A 20617-nucleotide genomic window follows, 5' to 3' on the forward strand; every position below is an offset into this window, starting at 1 on the left:
TAGACCAGTTGTTTACATCTGCAGGTACGCAAGGCGTTTATTTATTTATTTTTTTTAGGTAAGGTCACTAACATGTTGCATATGGAGACTTACCGGGCGTTTGACCCGCTGGGCGTTATTTAAAGTCAAAATGCAAAGTTTCACATAGTGAAAAGGGGAAAAAAAGCGCAGTGAGTTGTCTTTATTTAAAGTGGAGGAGGAGGAGGAGAAAAGGGGGGGGGTTATCCAAGGTGTTTGAGACAGATGAGGGAGGTGGGGGTCGTGGAGGAAGGAGGAGGCAGAGAGGGTAAATTGGGCGGACACATAAAAACTGCAAGGGGCCATAGATGCTGGATCATTTGAAAGCCGTCCTGCGCGCCGATCGCCCTAGTGAGCTGCACTGGAGACGAATAAGAAGCCCCGCTGCAGAGCCCGAGCGCCGGCCTTCACAACTCTTGTCCGTTCTGAGGTGTCGCTAAAGGATTAATGAGCCAAAAAGGCGCATAATTTCTCCTTTAAGGCTCATTTCGGCATTTTTTCGGCGTTACGCCTGGACTGCCTTACACCTCCCCTTTCATATTCACTTCATTCGAGGATACCTGTACCTCTACTGATGGTAAGCGCTCACCAAACGACACACATCAAAGAGTCAACAGCGAAACTTTAAAAAAAACAACAACACAGACACACACACATCTTTGAGCAAGAGAGGCTCTCGCTGAAGTGTTGTTACTTTAAGTTTGGGTCTCTCCTTTGTGCGCATTTAAGCGACTCCGCTGAGTTTTAACACCGTTCCGGGATAAATGTGCGAGAATAAACGGGCATAAAAAACACCTCACAGCGTGCGGAACTCATTCAAAAACCGATATAAAAGTGCATTTTGGAACGAATGGCGCTGTGATAATGGCCAAACAAGTAACAGGTTAAAGCCTATTGTGCCCGAGACTTGAGCCGATGACAAATCAAGATGAGGTCATGTCCAAACACAGCGTCAGATTTTGCTGTTTTGTTTTTTTATGTCTTTCACTGAAATCGCCAGCGTTGCGCACGTGTATGCATTTTATAATTCAGTTTAACACTGATTAAACACCTGTAACTGCTTCTTGTCATCCAAGTATGAAGGCTTGCACGAACGATGGAGGTTGACAGATCAGAGATGAGCGATAATGAAAATAAGTTGGGGGGGGGGTTCTCGCAAAAGATGAAGTTCATTTCATTTTACCGCACGAGTTTTGAACAATAATTGACGCGTAATTGCGCCAGTTGACTGAGCTGGCGTCCAGTAATGACATAATGCTTGCAAAAACATGAAATACTAATACATTACAGCTGCAGAGTCTTGCAGATGTGAGTCCGGTTTGTAGTCCACTCACGTGTTTTTCACCTGTTTGTAACAAGTCGTTGTAAAGATAAGTCCTGTCATTTAATCCGGTAAAACTGCAGCAGGGAAAATTGCGGCCTGCGGACGCCCGGTCTCCTTGGTACTCAGTTTAGTTTGCAACTCAAATTCATCTCGTGAACTGCAAAGGAGCAGACACACACACACACACACACACACACACATATATATTTTAAAGAAGTATATTAAAGAAGTCACATGTCACTTCTGGTGATGGCTTTAATTTTTTTCGGTCGTTTTCCTTGTCAGCCTCCGTCTGATTGTTCTGGGTTTTCCGTTATTAACGCACAATTAACAACACAATATTTTTTTTTTATTTGAAAGAAAACACGTGCCATTGACATTTCCCCCTTTATCTTTTAATAAAAGAAAAAAAACCGACAGGATACATTAAAAAATCCCACACACCTCATCTTTTCCCTCAGACGTTTTGCCTTTCGTTTATAATGCCAGAGATACATCGTTGTATGTTGTAACTTCGAGCTTGAGAAATTAAAAAAATATCCAAACCTGCACATAAAATAATGAATTTTGTTAGGCTGACTGGTTAAATTTTATTATTTAGCTTTGTTAATTTGGTTACTATAAAGCAAAAAAAAAAAAAGACAGGAAAAAAAAGAAAGTGTTTGACATTTGGGGTTTTGTGTGTGTGTGTGTGTGTGTGTGTGTGTGTGTGTGTGTGTGTGTGTGTGTTTCTTTACCTATTGCTCATTGCAAGAGCAGGGCATTATTTGGGGACTACCATTCAAAGACATAAATGTCTTCTAATTATACAGGCAGTAACCAGAACCAAGCATAGACATTGCTGCTGATCAATAAGTATAATCCCCGTGACTAAAATGATAAAATCAGGCCTCAGATTTGTTCCACAGTGACCTGTTGCTCTCCTCCCTCTCTCCCTCCCTCATTCCCATCCTCCCTCCCACCATCACTGTCAAATTCCTCAGGAAACACATCTGAAGAGCCATGTGCATAGTCTGATCACATTATCTCTGGTCAGAGAGAGACAGAGAGAGAGAGAGAGAGAGAACGAGAGAGGCCAAGGGGGATCAAGCAAAGCCAAGGGCAGTTTGACTGCTGCAGCCTAATTGCACCCTGGTCTGCAACCGTTGCTGCAAAATGTATTTCTGTCACTTAGTGGAAAGCTTTTCTGTGTGTCCAGCTTTGTTTTATAATCTCATGTTGTTTTCATTGGTTTGACTGAGAGGGCAATAAATGACTGCACGTTTTTGATGCGTGCAGAGGTGTGGGGGGCGATTTTGTTGCTGTTGTTGTTGTTGTTGTTTTTTAAGAATTTGGTGTAAAATTATTTCTTATCACTCTTGGTGAAAACAGGCCAGTAAACACGAGCACACTGGCTTGAGAGACACAGAGCTGAGAGTTACTCCCTGTCTGCCTTACATCTTCTTTCATCATCATCACACCATTTTGAGTGTCTGTCTGTTTTAGCCTGCAGCTTTGTCAGTGGCTGGTTACAGTTACAAGATGTTCTGTATGGTCAGTGTTTTTGAGTGCTATGAATCCCTGTAATCATGGGAGAGGCCCTCTCTGTACAATGAACGTTTGTTGTCAGAGATGTACACACACAGACTCTCTCACACACACACTCACACACACACATTTATCCCCTCACCCCATGGGTAATAGAGCTGATCATGTTCTGAATCCTCCTCACTCTTTTTGCTGCAGTTCTCACGAACATGCAAATGGTGGCACACACTTATGCGGACACGCACGTCAATGCATGCGCTCCGTTTTGCAGTCGTGCGCGCGCACACTGCATGTCACCCTCTCTTCTTGCACAGTGGATCTAGTGTCATGACCGAGAAAAGGAGGGTCAATCGGAGGTCAAAGTCTAATACCGTTAGGGAAATAGATCCTAGATTGCATGTATAGTGAGGCATGAAGGAGGCAAGTTAATCACATAGATATGAAGCCAGGCATGCTAGCAAGCTGAAAAACACAAACTGTATGTGACACACACACACATGCAGATAGAGTGTGTGCTAATATGCATCCTCACTGTGTAGTAATTCTTGGTTGTGCTCCAGTGGAACAAGATCCAAATGATGACCGAAGCCTTGTGTCACTTTGGAGTGTTTGTTCCATGATGCTGTTGTTGTGGTCACTTAAAATTCAGTAACCTTGTTAGTGCGATTCAGCAGCATTTAACACTTCAAATGAGGTGTACAAACTGAATCATTTGATCCATATTGTTCTTGTTAAACCTGCCTGTTAAAGCTCTGACTTTTCCTTTTTGGAAAGTGGTTCTTTTTTGTGTGTAGAAGTGTTTTTTTGTTTTTTTTTTAAAATTAGGGTTCTGGAAGCACATTCTGCTCAGTATATCATGCATACATCAGTGGTGAATGTACTACTGTATGTACAGTGTTGTCAAAGTAGAGAAGGCCTGCCATCAGCGTCACAACCCATGTGAGCTCTAAAATGGAAGAGAAGCTCTTCTAAGAAGAATCTGTTTAGTTCCTTGTCTAAAATAGGTCATCTCAGTTGCTTGGAGGGGTAAAGGCTGAGTAGATTTTCAGTTTTAGTAAACCAACAGCCCTCTTATCTTGAATAAAGAGTTTACTAATTGTGATCAGACTTGTTTTGTGCTCTGTGGGTTCTGACGTTTTTCTGTTGAACCTGGCGCTAATCAGATTTTGAGCTTGTCATTAATGTAAAGTAGGAAGCTGCTTTTCAAATGGGTGTCTCTGAAATAGATGTAAGTGTTGATTAAGTTGTATTTTCTTACCAAGGTGGGTGTCAAGCGTTAGGTATCTGCTGTCTGTGTTGTAGCACATGCCTACTTACATTCCACTTACAGCAAATAGCTAGCTTACCCACTAGCCAAAATGATAAGCCTTAAAGAGACACTGGGTCTCTCTCTTACCCATAAACACACACATACACAAGCTGACACAGATAGACACACAAGCTCCTGTGCTACTCTTTGAAGAAATGCTATGTAACAACCTCAAGTGTTTGCAAGTGTCAGTTCACAATATCCCTGTGTTTTTTGCCTTCATCTTTCAGGAACAGGGTCACTTCAAAGTTCTCCTGCAGCCGCCCAACGCCACCTGACATTTCCTAGAAGAACGGGTCCATTGCCTGCTCCCAACAAACATGGACTGTTTCCCCATGCTTTATTTTCTGTCGGTAAGTAAGTGGGCCATGCCATTTCAATTTGCGGCATGTGACACGCCGCTACATCTTGCATCTCCCTTCTCTCTGTCCGCTGACTCACTCGTTTATGTGGCATCTATCCAGAGGAAGAGCTTTTTCTTATAAGTGTGTGGCACAAAGTCCCAGGTTTGAGCCATGGTTTGTTTGAGCAGAATGTGTAAGACCGAGACTTCTTATCAAGTTAAGAATTTGCTTAGACCCCAGGGCAGCCTCTTTTATTTGTCTAATTATAGTGGAGGAGACAAGGAGGAAGGGAGATAGTGGGGAGGAATGGCCCTGAGATTCCATTCAAAAAAAAAAAAAAGATGGGTTCTTGAGCTAGCTGTTTACCTTTGGAGGATAGAGATAAACTCTAAATGGTCTATCTGATCGGAGACTACTTTACTGTAAACAAGGCAGACTGGACTATTGAAACTAATTAGTCTGCCTTTAGTGGGAACATTTATACAAGAGAAAATAATGGTGTTTTGGATGGAGGGTAAGACAAATCTTATAGCTGCCTTTCTCTTCCTTTCTTTTCTGTTTACTTCCTATCTGCTCTATTGAGCCCTTTCTTAATCATTTATCTCCCTGTTCCATCTGCTGCTCTCACCAGAGACATCATGATTCCTGGTAATCGAATGCTGATGGTCATTTTAATATGCCAAGTCCTGCTGGGAGAGAGCAACCATGCTAGTCTGATACCTGAAGAAGGAAAAAAGAAAGTACCTGGCCTGCAGGGTCGTTCGGCCGCTCAAAGCCATGAACTGTTGCGGGACTTTGAGGCCACGCTGCTGCATATGTTCGGCCTCAAAAGGCGGCCGCGGCCCAGTCGTTCAGCCACTGTGCCCCGCTACCTGCTGGACCTTTATCGGCTACAGTCGGGCGAGGCTGAGGAGGCCGGAGCGCACGACATTGCTTTTGAGTACCCAGAGAGGTCAGCCAGTCGGGCCAACACTGTGAGGGGCTTCCACCATGAAGGTAAGCAAAAAAATAGGGGGTTTTCACATCACATGAACTGCAGAAAAACAATTTTAAAGAGCACAAAACTGAAAGAAGGAATGTCATTAGTAGGAGGAGAGATGATAAATACAAGTGTCAGCACACAAAACATTACACCACTCTTACAGCAAGGTCGCTGTTGCCAGGCATTCCAATAGTTTTGGTGGTAATGCAGTGCGCTGGCATGGGTGAGGCTTGCTTAGTATTCGGGGTTTAAAAAAAAGCACATTTCCGACATCCCTTGAAACATGATTGTAAGAGTGCTCCACCCATCTCACCATAACCAAGGAATCTAAGGATGTGGTCACCAAACACTGTCTACAGAGGGGCAAAAAAAAAATCTGCTAGACAAGCTCTCAAGAGCCTAATTTGACAAAGCTCTGTGTGTTTGGTTAGCAGCTGAAGTAAAAGCATACCTCCATATTACTGACTTACACTTCTCACCCCACCCAGGAGAACATGGCTTTAAAAAGCCCGTTCTTGGACGGGAATTGTAGTGTGCTCCTCTCTCATGTCTCCAGTTTATATGGAGGGCTCTTTTAGAAGGACCTTCTTCAACGTACAATTATCTTTAATGCTACTCTGCAGACTTCTAAATAAAGCCCCTACTGCCAACAATGTGGGTGCTGAGAGCAGATGCTTGCAGCTCTTTGGCGAGATGGAAAAATGGCCTCAAAAAGCTGGTGTGATAGACAGAGTGGAACATTAGAAGGGTTTCTGTTTATTGTGACTGATCCGTTTTAGCATCAAATGCAGAGGTTTCTCTGGGCTTGGAGAAAGTCCAGTTTGAGTGATCTGTGAAACGTAAGCTGAGTTTGAAAAGATAATGTGTTTGGAAAAGAACGAAAATTATGTATCACCGTTAGTCAGCAAGGAATTCAATTGTAGCATGGACAACTGAGAAAACTGGGAATAATTTATGGATAGAGAGGGGAGTGAGGAAGGAGGGATGAGTCAGCCCTGCCAGACTTGTTGCTATTGCTAGCGCACGGCCACATAAACTCAAACAGTAGCGTAGCAAGGTTAGCAAAGAAAAGAAGCGCACCGCCGCTAGTACAGGAACTTCTGCATGTGATGCAATGTGAACGCGTGCACATGTGTGCTTGTGCATCGGGTTCTACTCCTTTACAAGCATTTACCCTTCTTCTGCTTTGCTAAACTATGTTAATAATATGCTCTGAAGCCTTGTGAGTGGCAGTTCTCGCTTTCATGGCAGCGCCATTGTGTGATGGTATGACTCAGTTAAATGATCTGTCCAAAACATAGGGAGACACAGTCTGCAGCAGATGGATGATTATGTGAAGAGACATGTTTATAGGCAAGTTAAACTGTGTAACCTGTAACCTTGATTTCAGAAGTAAAATGGCGCGTTTATTGACTGGGTCTAATTTATGGCATCTCTTTGTTTTACATAAGTTTCGAAGTGTGTTAGTGCCCACTTCAAATCTGATTTGGTTGAGGATTTGAATACGCACCGCGTCTTCTCGCAACACCTCCTTTCCCACCGGCTTCAGATAAATGAGATTCTCCTGTACTGTCTGACTCCTTAATGATTATTCGTGATGAAAATGATAAATGTCTTAAGTGAATAAACTGCAGAGCTAATCAAAAACACAGCAGGTTTTAATAATGAGAACCACCTGGGTAAGATTAGGGCCTGGGTGTGAAATAACAGGGGTGGATTGAGCAGGAAAATAGTAGACACAACATTCCTTTCCCCAACAATGATGATCTTGCCAGAAATCTGCAGACTGTGCGTGGAATAGGGAGCCTCCACTGTGTTTATACTGTAGCTGTGGTACGTTAATCACCACCCTCCTTGTAATGCATGTTTCAGCAAAGTGCTCAGAGAAAGGCGTTGAAAGAAGGGCAGGATAATCCTTAAAGATAGATAAGAAAACACGGGCGATATACATTTATATTCTTGAATACCCTGGAGGCCTTTCAAAGTAAACATATTCCCAGTGTACAAAATGATACCTTTACACAAAGAAACAATTTTATATCTAATCATTTTTAAGAAAGCTTACAATGCTTGTGCAGTATACCAAAAAAACTGAGTGCACCCCTGTGCAAAATCCTTTAAATGTGATGTGAGTCAAAATAAATCCAAAAAATCCTAAATAACACAGCTGAAGTTCAGTACACACCTGTGATCACTGATAAGTTGGAAAACAAAAAATGAGTATACTTGTGATTTCCAATTAGGCTGCATGCATTTACTGTCTGTTTGAGCTTCTATATGAAAAAAGAATTGCCAGAAGAATTGAAAAAATATGATTGTGAGACTTCACAAACACACTTAAACGTTCGTAATTAGGGGCTATAAACCACTGCTAGAGCCACAGTACCCTCCTCCTAAAATGACACCAGGGACAGAGATCTGCTTGCACAATCTAGCATCAGACTTGTCCAGAGAAATGATGCATGCCAGTAAAAAACAAAAAAAGAAAAAAAACAACAACCTTGCTTGTTCTCCAGCACAGATCTGCAAGACTGAACTTGGTGCACATTGCAATGATGATTTTGGGAGCATATTATTTGGTTAGATAAATCCAGGATAAACAATTCCTGGAGAAATTGCATTGTAATTGCTGAAGGTTTCTCCACACACATCCAGCAACAGGCTGGGATCAGAACAAACCGTTCAACCCTGTGGTTAGTGGACAATCTTACCTTACCACCTGAGCCATGGCAGCCACAAAGATATTCACCAGAGTTCTTCATGTTTAGCTTTCTCTGAGTTTGCTGCACAGAGTGCCATTAAAAGAACAGCACATACTTAAGGCATACTAATATTGATCAGTCATTTAAACTGCAGTCGGCATAACCCTGAAAAAGCAAAGACGAAAAACTACAATACACTGCTATCCTGCAGGCCTCACTCTCCATCCTAAGTGCGTTCCCAACAGATAAGCACAGCACTTTCCGCTGAGTAATATTTAACTGACACCTCAAACCCTTTTGTTAAACGTGAAAGCCTTTTCTAACCCATTCATCCCCGACATACTACCACTGTTATCACTGCTGTCTTCATACAACGTTACCTTACCTGAACAGGTCTGAAAGATCCAGTTATTCGCCAAACTCTGCTATCACATCCTTTGACTCTCAGGGATTCCTCGTAGATTTAGTAGTGACACAAAATAACAAAAATCCACCAAACAAAATCACCAAAAACATTAAAAGACTGATGTGGTGGAAATCTTTGCACCCTAAAGTGACACTTTGATGCCACATGCGCTTTTCAAAGAGCTGTCAAGGTGCTTCACTCTTTAACTTTACAACTTCACATTTTGTTGAAGAAGAAGTATAAGTATAAAATGTAAATCTTGGTAGTCAAGTATGTAGTGATTTTTGATAACATATAAGAGCAAACATTCTGCTGTTTAACCGAGGAAATGACTGTAAACCTGTGCAATTTTGATTCAGGACACTTAAAAGATGTTGCACATATTCCATAACCTTGCTAGTTTTCTTCTGAGGATGCATAAGTCTATTTTACATACTCTCAAAATTATTGAATTTCTTAGTTAAGCTTGCGGTAAATATTTTTTTTCTTGCTGTATTTCAGAGCACATGGAGCGGCTACATGAGCTGGATGACGGAGGACCCATGCCCATTCGTTTTATGTTTAACCTCAGCAGCATCCCAGAGGACGAGCTTCTGTCTTCCGCAGAACTGAGGCTCTACCGTCATCAGATTGATGAGGCCATCGCTGACGCCATCTCACACGACCAGGGGCTTCACCGAATAAACGTGTACGAGGTGCTCAAAGCCCCCCGACCTGGGCAGCTTATCACGCAGCTTCTGGATACGCGGCTAGTGCGCCACAACGCATCGCGCTGGGAGAGCTTCGACGTCAGCCCCGCCGTGCTGCGCTGGACTCGTGAGCGCCTTCCCAATTACGGGCTGGCTGTGGAGGTTCTGCACCTCAACCAGACTCCACGTCACCAGGGCCGACACGTTCGCATAAGCCGCTCGCTGCACCAAGAGCCCGGTGAAGACTGGGAGCAGCTACGCCCCCTCCTGGTAACCTTTGGTCACGACGGAAAGGGTCACCCGCTGACTCGCCGGACCAAGCGCAGCCCGAGACAGCGGGGCCGTAAACGCAACCGCAACTGCCGGCGCCATGCGCTGTACGTGGACTTCAGCGATGTAGGCTGGAATGACTGGATAGTGGCGCCTCCTGGTTACCAGGCCTATTACTGCCACGGGGAATGCCCCTTTCCTCTGGCAGATCATCTGAATTCAACCAACCACGCCATTGTTCAGACACTGGTGAACTCTGTGAACAACAATATTCCCAAGGCCTGCTGTGTGCCAACAGAGCTCAGCGCCATCTCCATGCTCTACCTAGATGAACACGACAAGGTGGTCCTAAAAAACTACCAGGAAATGGTAGTGGAGGGCTGCGGCTGCCGCTAACGCACAGACGTACTAAAACGTGGGCTTGGACTGCGGCACTGAAAAAAAGCAACACGGGCGCTAACGAATCGGAAGGTCTTTACTCCCAAAAATGTTCACTTGGACCCTTATTTATAACTTTTATGAGGTGTATGTTTGTCTCACTTTTTTTCTTTGACTATATCCTATATTTTGACAAAATATATATTTATATCTACATATTAAAAATAAATAAATAAAAATAAATCCTTATTTTAAACATAAAAAAGCTGTACAACTTTTCATAATGTAAATTAGATTGTATAAGGTTTTTTTTGTTTTTGTTTTGTTTTGTTGAAAAATAGTAAAAACTCTAAAAAGTAAAGTTTATTTACTGGTAATATTTATTGCTTTCATATTATATACAGAAAAAAAAAATAAAAACATGAATTGCTTCCAGTAACACATTCAGTAATATCAAATGATGCATCCTTTGTGTATTTGCATAAATTAGAGCACTGAGTGAATTTGTTACAATGGTGAATTGTATTGGCTTTAATTAAGAAGTTCGACATCAATCTGATTATTTTGAAAAGGCCCTTAAAACAAAATCAGAAAGGTAAAAACGTCATTGTAAAGTATATGTAATAGAAACAAAAAGGAGTTAATAAAAATTACAATCTGACCTTAAATCTCCCATTACTTTTGTAATCTGGATTTAAACATGAGGCTGAAATTTCTCCCCGTGGCACGTTAATTGCGGTGTAATCACTTTTTACTAAAACAAAAGAGACGAGCACAGAAATCTCTCTGTTTTGTCTTTGCCAAATAAAAGAATGTTTGGCTTGTTATCTGCTATCTCGCCAGCTTTTAATGGATTGCAGCTCATCAAAGGAAGAGCAGAAATCTTTTAAACTGTGCCTCTGCTTTTTTTTTAAACAATATAGTAAGTTTGTTTTGTTGTTTTGTTTTTCTGAGAAGCAGTATGCCATTTCACAGCACATAGGGGATTAGGGTTAGGGCCTTATTGTTCTCAAATTTCACTTTAATGTCAATTAGGCTAACATGTGGTGGTTGGATACTTGCTAATCCAATTGCAGTCGAGATGGGTTGTTCAGACCAACTGTGTGAGAGTGATTCTATTGTTCCTGACATCCCCACATTGGGGGCATGATTGTGGCTGATGCGTCCTGCCCTCATACAAGGCGGCTGAGTCCTCAGAAGAATCAAAGGTTAGACACTCTGTCTCCTGCCTTTGTCTTCAGCGGCTCATGCCGGCAGAGCAAAGACGCCTGTCTCCAACCTGTGCCCCATCACACAAAAGGCTTCTACATCACTTATTTACAAGCTGACAGCTGTCCCAAATTATGTGATAATGTTTAGGGAGAGCGTCTCCTTTGAACTGCTGGGGGGACGTTGGCTGTGCATTGTTACCTAGACAGCGTCCTGTACATATTCGTCTCCGGCAAACCACTGCGCTTTATTTAAATGCCTAAAGAACAGTATAATTACATTTAAAGGGTTTTTAATGTGATGGGTTCTTTTAAGTAACCTTTAAAAGCATCTTAAGTCAGTAAAACGATGGACAGAAAACACAAAAACCCCATAACTGTTAGGATGAATCAACTAAATTAGGTATGACGTTAATTCAGTTTTATTTAATGATAAAAGACAAGTTTGTTAGTTTTTACTACTGGAGCACGTGCAAGCCCTGAGGCACTCCAATTGCTGGACGTCTCTTTGATGCTTGCATATCTGCCTCAAAAAGGGGTGACTCCTAAAGGAGTGGAGGACGTTGAAGAATTTAATTTTGAAGTGGCTGAAGGCACAGAAGAAGAGCTGCAGGAGGACGGGAGGTATGTATGTGTGCATGTGTGTGTGTTCGCAAAGAAGGGGGCTGGGCTTGTTTTTAGCAGCTTGACAGTACAATTACAACATTTCAACTGATCTCCCCCTTAAAGTTAAGATAACATCAGCTAGTTACGGTAATCGTCTTGCCTGTTCATTATCTCCCTACCCTACACAAAGAGCATGCGTGTGTATTAAAAAGCCCAGAGCGAGTTGCATTCATGTAAGCTCAACAAACTTAGTGAGGCTAGCATTATATTGTATATTTGATGGAGGTGAATCAACCTTTACAGAACCTTCTGCAGCATCAAGTCCAAGAAGCTTCCCTGAGTGCAGTCAGCCACATAGCAGTGAGGACTTCATGAGTGTGTGTTAGCATGAATGGAGGTAAAGGGTGTGGGGGTCAATTAAAGAACAAGTCCTTAAAAACATTGAGGCTTTTGTCATTCCTATGTGACGTGCCCCGCTGCTTCCTGTAAGTACTCATTCTCACGCAATTACAGGTGAGTCATTATGCAGGAGGTCTATTGACACTGCGCGACTAATTGACTGGGTGAAGTCTTCAAAAAGCTTTTTATTTGGACATTCCACCGTAAAGTGAGCCGTGTGTTTACAGACAGCGAGCCCTCCCGCAGGAACAAAGCAAGATGATCCTTGCTTACATTGCCTTGCTGTAGTGGGAGCACTCCATATCTCTATCTCTAAAATTCCCCCCCAGTTACGAGATTTTAGAGACTTCAGTGTGTTTGACTGCGTCTTTTAGACAAGTCATGTGACTCTGCTTCTAACAATCACCTCCCTTTGAGAGGACTAGTAAAGAACATAAAGTTACTAGAACATTAGCTTTTAACTGTCCATTGGTGGAGAGACAGAAAGCTAGAAGTATTTTACAGTTTATATTTGTCTTAGGCCTGAGTCATTTTCGTGGACCGGGCCCCATGCTGGCTGGGAAATTGATGCTAAATAACATGTCATGTCAAAAAAATCCAAACTACCCCACAGAGTTCTAACTCAGAATCTAGTCTGGCCTGTTTGACTTGCAGTCTCATACAATAATAAGTTTATATTACCTTTCTTTTTATCAAATGTTTGAGTGCCGCAGTCTATTTTACTACTTTCCAGTAGGCCTAGTTTACTGTGGCCATACTGATTTATAGTGGGTAGCAGCAGCAGTAGTAAATGCTATATTTAGGCTGAGCCTTCATTAAGGTGATTAATATCAATTGTATGTGACACCAAAGTAGCTGTGATACAAGTAGTGCTCAAAAATTCAATATTCATTGTCAAATTACATAAAACATGTATTTAAGAGCTACAAATACTCTACAAAACCGATTAAAATTTACTGTTTCAGATTCAATTAAAAATCTTCCATTCACACTAAAGCTATAAGCCAGTGTGGCAGAAATTTAACCACCGTGAAGAAAATACGATAAAAAACCCCCAAAAGATTTATTTTCTTCGCACCACAGCTAAGATCAATTTGCACTACACTGGCTCATGTTGCAGAATAAACTAAGAAACCAAGATTTCAAGAAGTCCGTTTAGCTCCGTTTACCCTTCATTTTGTACAGCCAACCATAGCTAATACTGTTATCGCTGGCATCCTTTATCTTTTTCCAGTTAAGAGACTTTATAAAATTATCCAACTCAAGCATGAAAGTAGTTACTTGATTGGTAGTAAACTTGTCCAACAAAAAAATAAATAAAAGATACCTAAAATGCCTGTTGTCTGTTAAGGTAAATTAAAACTAAAATAACTCAAAATAGATGAGAGAGAACAGAGGTTTAATCTTTTGACTCCAGTTAAACTGTTTTGAATACCTTGTTAATCTATCCATTCACTACAGAGCCATGCATAATGGTTGCGATGCATAGTTGGCAAGTTTTGTATGTGTCAAGTTCAAAAGAGAACTTTTCAGAGCAAAACCTTTCTGAGATTAGCTGAATAAACACTGTTGCTTCTGCATATCTTTGAAAATTCGTGCTGATTTAGCATTTTTCAAATATCACGTAAAAGCCTCGAACACCACAAAGAAGACTTGCTCACCTCTGTTTTATTGATGCATTGGCACAAGTTTGAACTGAGGAGATCTCCAAACAGCATCTAAAACCACAACTATCTGCAGGGCGAGCCAGACTACTAACACTAGAGACACAATATACACTTATGAAAATATTTTTATGGAAAGTACTGCACAAGAAGGCTTTGTATATAAAGAAAAAAAAACAGCTTGGGTGCTCTATAAAATGAAATGTTGGACTGGAAATACTAAATGAGTCCACATATTAAGGGACTCATTTACTGTGTGTGCTCTCTTATTCTGTTGTCCTGAATCAAGAGGGGCTATCATGGTGACAGCTCATGTCAGTGCTGCTCGAGGTCAGGGCCTCTTGTTACACCCTCTCACTCATACTTCCACACACGTGCATGGAAATGCACACATATTCTTTATACTCTCTTCAGGATATATCATTTTTACACAAAAGGTCACACAAACACGCATTCAGGTTTGAAACTTTAGACCCTTCCCGCTGTCCATCTGTAGGGGTTATCTGTGTGACACCTCCTCTCACCCTGTCTGTGACTCATCTCCACTCATCACGCACACCTCTGCGCTGGCACATGGCAGCTGGGACACTCCATGGTGCATTAAAGGGGATAAGGCTGTCATCGGTGGAACAGTTTGACCTCGGGGTCACTGGCGCGAACGCATGCATGCACAGATGCATGATGAGTACGCTGGAGGTACTAACAGGTAACAGCAGAGGGATATTTTACTTGTTAGGGATCAGACTCAGGTGAGTAAGAACATTTAGGATAAAGAAAAGACAGCTTTTGCTATGAAAAGATGTAAAGTAAATACATACATGTAAGCACACCTTCGTTTGCAGATTTGGCAACTCCGATTTTCATGTGATCACTCCATTGAGGCTGTTAATGCCCTTGGTGTCTGTCAGTTGTGTTATGAGAAGAAAGAAAACAATGGAGCCTTCTCAAAGAAAGCTTAATACTATCTGCTGACTGTGTGATTAGAAAGAGAGTTGGATTTTTGCATCTTGACAACTGTTGCCAAACAAAGCACACAGGAATTGTGGGCCGGGGGGGCATGGAGCGTGGGTTCTCTGAGTTACACACTGACTCCGTGATTAAACCCCCTCAGCAGTCGTTTCTCTCACCAGCCTCTCGGCCTGGGAAGGGCCCACAGTGGAAATTTCCATTTGTCGAAGAAACAACGCGCAGGTTTAAAATTTGGTGTCAAGTGCCAGTGTCGCTGTGCGGACGGAATGCTTCTTTTGTGGGCGAGTCTCTGGTGTAATTTCGGGCAGGGCAGGGTGTCCCCGCAGTAGGTCTTTCTTCCTCTGGCCCTGTGCAGTTTCATTAGATACGGCTAATGAAAAGATGGCTGGCCCCGCAGCCTGGCCCCCCGACACTCTTCTGGCCTGTATTTAGAGCTCCTGCCTTGCATCTCCAACTGAACAGGTGTGCTGGCTGGCCCTGCAGCGCTACACCAATGCGCCGAAAACACGTTTCATCCTCATCTGCTCGAGGCTTTGGAGAGTTATTTTCACAAGCTCATTTCACAACATTATTTTAATTTAAAGCAACTTGTTCAAGATTTTCTTCCCTTTTCCAAACACACAAGAAAGAGGCCTCCCTTTGTTTTCTGTCAGAGCAAAGATACTTACTTTCTCTTCACGGCGCCAAGAGGGCCAAACCAAGAGTATAAAATAAAAATGTATTTTTGTTATTTGTAATTTGTTATCCATTAATATTCTCTTCCCTCTTTTGCTTCTTAACAGCCCCTCTTCCACTGAAACATCTTTCCGGTCCTGCGTCAGATGAAATGCTATTTTATGTCATTCAAACGTTATTTTTGTCATTTTTCATAGATTCATTTAAATTACTATATAGGTGCATCTTCATAGATTCGGTGCCTGAGTGAATTTTAGGACTTCTTTCATTCAGATATTGCCTTAAAACAACTTTGTTCTCTTTGCATTATATTACATTAAGTGTTAGCTCTATCTTCCTAAGCATATAAGGTAGTAAATTAACGACTGTGAGTTAAACGGAAGCATAGTTCATGTATGGATCTCCACCACTCTGAAAGCGAGGCGAGCTCAGAAATTGTTAAAAGCCGCCTGTAATTAGATAAAGCTGTTTATGCACAACTGCTCCATCTCATTCTCTCATTCCCGTCTCTATGAAACACCAAATTGGCTTTCACAACGACAATAGTTGATATACAGTATGGCGTCATCTGATGACTTCTCATTGTTTTGCTCAGGTTAGTTACAGAAGCCTTATTTTGGCCACAGGCAATGTCTCCCTTTCAGGTTAATATATATCTGAAAAGAGAACCGGTGTTTGAGTGAGGCACGGCTGGAGTTCGATCTCAGTGTTTATTTGCTAACAGACTCCCTCTGTGTTCATACGCTGACCCTTTTGTGTGGCACTCTGGGAGGCAGGTGGATTGTGCCTCGGGCTTGCGGGCTACAGTTTGAAAGCAACAACGTGAAACTGGAGATGTAACATGACCCCGAGGCAATTAGGCCCACAATGAGGACGTTTTTTTCGCATTCGCTCCTTTTGTGTTGCTAAATAGTATTTAAGAGGAAATAAAATGAGGAACCTTGGGTGCTTTGGCAGTGAGACTGAGGAAAATGTACAACCAGGTGGTAAATCAGCAACAGTTTTTGTTCCTGAGCAATGGCTGCTTGTTGTACACAAGTGAGGAAAATCCATAGAGCTCACCTTTGAAGTTGTTGCCCTACCTTGTTGTCCTGCACTTTTTTGAAGCGTGCACATAAGCTGTTCAGAAACTGACTTTGGTGTTGAGAAAGGTGCAATGAGGGAGAGAAGCAAGAGACCCTGCAGCTCCTTCCCTCCGCCCTCTCTCCCTCCTCCCTTTTAGTTGCTATATACCCTTCCTTGAATGGAGTGTGTCTACCGGATCTGCCCAGGATGAAATGTCATATCTTAGACTGATCCTTATCTCTTAATCGCTTCCTTTGTCTCCCATGATTCCTCAGACCCTCCCTAACTTGCCTCCTCAAACTCTGGCCTTTGATGTGTCAGCCACAGTTAGGGACGCTGGGGGTGGGATATTTGTGGTGTGTGCATGCGTGTGTGTTTTAAAGTGGCGGTCTGGTTCTGCTCTAAGCTAACAAAAGCCCCAGAGGTTATCAAGATTCTGTGGGGAAGGAGACCACTAGAGATGGCTGCTGCTGTGCTGCGTTGCTGCTGCTGCAGCTAAATGCAAAAAGATGGCATGTGTGTGCTAGCCTGCATACATATGGATGTTCAGAATATTTGCGTGTGCTGTAGGGCAAGAGTAATGTGTAACAGTGATGTGTGTGAGTATGTCTGAGTGCACATGTGCGTCTGTATGACTCCACACAGGGTGAAATGCTAATCTGATGACACATGAGCCCCAAAACTTTCTCCAGGGCTACAAGCAGATGTTTGTGCTGTATGGGTCACAGACAGTCAAATGTGAAACAAATGTTGGTAACACCACAGCCCGAGTGAATAAAGAATAATAAAATGAATAAATAAATAAAAACACACACACACACACTACGCTGATAGAGCCAATACCAAAACCCTTTTACTATACGCTAGTTTTAACAATTTAGTCTGGGAAAGTTGTGATGTTACTATCATAGATTATTTACATCTTGGAACTAAAATGAGCACAAGTGGTATATCTCTAACCAGTTATTTGAACCATTTTTAGCACTAAGAGCGGTCTGTTGGTATGCGTGTCTGCCACTCTGGACTGAACTGAATGGTGGTCATGGTCCTCAGATGACAAATCCTAATTTTCATCTTGAGCCACCAGCACCTTTTTTCTTTTTTTTTTCTTGAGAGCAGCAACAAATGCTGCCCCAACTGTGCTGATTTACAGGTGCTTAGCATTAATTTCACAGACGTTAGCGTGCTTATAAACCCATACATTTTATATCTTAGCATGTTATCATGCTGATATTTTGTTTGAACTCAAAGCTCTGCAGTGCATAAGAAGTCTACAGCCTCAGCTGCTGGGTGATGCTTGGCACACTTTTTCATGCTGCAGTAACGGAGGTGTGGGCCTGGTCTAACCTCTTAATTGTTTTTTCACTTTATATTTACACATTACCATTTTAATCTAGACACCGATGTGACAAAATAGATCTCTTGTTCAGTTTTCCTAGTTGAAAAAGTTGAAAAAACGTTTTTATATTAAGTTTTTATCTAAAGAATTACATTCGAAACAAGCTCAAATGATCATTTTAGTGTTAATTTTGCTTGGTTTCTGTTCATAAGTAGAATTTTAGGTTTAAGGCATTTGAGGAGAGTTATTGATTTTTATTTTCTTGTCACTGTTATGATCAAACTGATTCTAACCCAGTTGGTGGAGACACTATTAGAAAGAAAATCCTATTGGTGTGACGTATAAGACGTAAAGATGAAAAAACATATAATTTATTCATTATTTAATGCAATATTTTAGGAGGTTAAAGAACAGCGTTCAAGGTTGTGGCCCGATACTACAGAAGAGAAGCAAACGTACACGGAGTAACATTTTTAAGTGGGGGGTCATTTCAAAGATAATTTCAAATACAACATTTCTAACAGCTCATCAGTTATTAGCAAACAAATTAACTGTTTCCGTGCAGTTTGTCATACAATGTGCCAGCAAGGTAAAGATGCAGTTGCTGTATTTACCACAAGGAGAAAATAAAGGGTAGATGGAGAGAGATGGAGAAAGACATAAGAAAGAGTATATAGGATCCCAAATAATATTTTATTGTTATAATACATTAATAAAACACAAGGCACGGTTAGCTTTGCACAAAACTAACGGGTAGAAAAGTACTTTAATACTCAGAGCCTGTGCTTTTCACTTTTACTTAAGTTGAATCGGTACTTCAAAATTTACCAGAATACTTTTTAACTGTCAAAGTATCTGTACTTCTAATTACATGAGGAATGTTTGTACTTTTGCCACATCTTGCTTCAGCGGGACATAATTGTCCTTGAATGGCAGTTCATGCACCTTTTTCTTATACTGAATAAAACAAAAGAAAGATGTGTGAAAGAGGGGCTACGGTGGCTCTGTGAGGTCAAATGTACTCCAACCTAAGAAAACACCAGCAAACAGAAAAACACTGCAAAAGCATAGAAAACACAACAGAAGCTGAAAAAAAAAAGTTCGCAAAATACAATGGAAGTGAAGTTGAACAAAATATAATAGATGTAGAAAAAGCAAAGCTCAAAACGCTTCATTTCAGTATGTCTCAGTGCAATTCTTTGCATGTTTTGGTTTCTGTATCTTCCCCAGTTGTTCCATCAGATTGTTGTCTCCCCTAAATCACTTCTGTTGTTCTGTTCTGTTTGTGAGCTTTTGGTTCTTTACTACTTCCGCTGTGTTTTGTGTGTTTTACCAGCGTTTTCCTATTTGCTTCCTTAGGTTGCAGTCCATTTAACCTCTCAGGGGTGTTGTAGAAAGGAGGAGGAAAAGGAAAACACTGATAAACAGAACAAAGTAAGGCCTGTAATAAAAGACGTATGCAACAGCTCAGTCATCTGACAAAAGAAACAACTTTTAACGTCAAATATCTGCAGAACTCTCAGTGCTTTTTTATCCTTTTTAATCTCTTTTCTTCATTTAGGGTTTTATACTAACATCATACACATTTTCTGTTATTTCACTGTCATCAGCAACGTTCCTTTGTGCCGTTAATGTAAAAATGCTTTGGAATGAAACAGAAAACATCAGGCAAAGAGAGAACAGCCAGATTTTTTGGGACTTCATATGGGGGATTGCATCAGGGTTATCAAATAATTTTCATTGTATTGGAACATGTGAGAAAAAGAGACAGAGACAGAGAGAGGACAGCTTGTTTGAAAAGGCTTGTATCATCGAACACATCTTCAAATATGTAGGCACGTCTTTGAACATTTGATTGTGTATGGGTGAAAAAATGTATGTGTGTATCCTATCATAGCTCATTGTTGTCTGGTGGGCTCATTTTGCCCATCCGACATCCGGAGCTTCATTCTTTGGTCCTAAAGGAATCTTGGGTTGAAGCCAGGGGTGATGGGGGCACATTGTCTGCACCCTCTGGTGGCAGGATGCAACAGCACAACCTGCCCTTTGTGTGCGCACGCTCTGAAAGGGTGTTTGTTCGTCTGCGTGTTAATCTGGAGACAGCAGAAGAACTTGCTTCCTCAGATGACAGCACAATACTCTGTGTTTGTGTGGGGAGGCCACCCAGCATAAGTTGCATATCCTGACAAAGATAGGAGACCTGGCTTACAATTAGAGGTTTTTGCTTCAGCCAAAAACATGATTCATTTTAGTGAAAGAGCACGGCCTTCACTGGGTCCAGAGCCACCTGGAGAGTTCAATAGGGTCAGGGAGAAAATGTCATCACATTATTTAACAACTTATAATATATTGTAGCCAAATCATGGATGGATTTCTACAAAACGACCAACAATATACGAGTGTTTGCACATCCATACAAGTATAAAGAGAACATAAGCCAGCATTTCTAAGCTCCCTTCATTGCAAGTGACCGTCGCAAGGCTGTTTGTTGATCTTGGCATGAATTTACACAACTGTATGTGTTTAAGCGTGGATTTTGGGGCATGTATAAGTGAGATCATGAACATATGGTCTATGCAGTAAAAGCGTGAGCCCTGAGGGACACCATGGCTTTGTAAGTGAACACTGATCATATGCCTCAGATATTATTCCCCTGACATTTGTGGAAAAATCGTGCTCACTAAGTTCTTAAACCTACGACCGAGCTAGTGAGAGACAAACAAGGATATCCAACATGCATTTG

General features: G+C 41.6%; 1 protein-coding gene across 1 annotated transcript; it reads left to right on the forward strand.

Annotated features, from left to right (window-relative positions):
- Nucleotides 1-307: 307 nt before the first annotated feature.
- Nucleotides 308-10610, forward strand: bmp4 (bone morphogenetic protein 4). The gene is made up of 4 exons (XM_003442939.5): nucleotides 308-595; nucleotides 4409-4531; nucleotides 5154-5518; nucleotides 9114-10610. Exons 3-4 carry the CDS (start codon nucleotides 5161-5163, stop codon nucleotides 9965-9967), a joined length of 1212 nt encoding a protein of 403 aa, XP_003442987.1. The 5' UTR covers nucleotides 308-595; nucleotides 4409-4531; nucleotides 5154-5160; the 3' UTR covers nucleotides 9968-10610.
- The last annotated feature ends 10007 nt before the right edge of the window (nucleotides 10611-20617 follow it).

The sequence above is a fragment of the Oreochromis niloticus genome, linkage group LG19 (genome assembly GCF_001858045.2).
Source record: "Oreochromis niloticus isolate F11D_XX linkage group LG19, O_niloticus_UMD_NMBU, whole genome shotgun sequence".
Lineage (NCBI taxonomy): Eukaryota > Metazoa > Chordata > Actinopteri > Cichliformes > Cichlidae > Oreochromis > Oreochromis niloticus.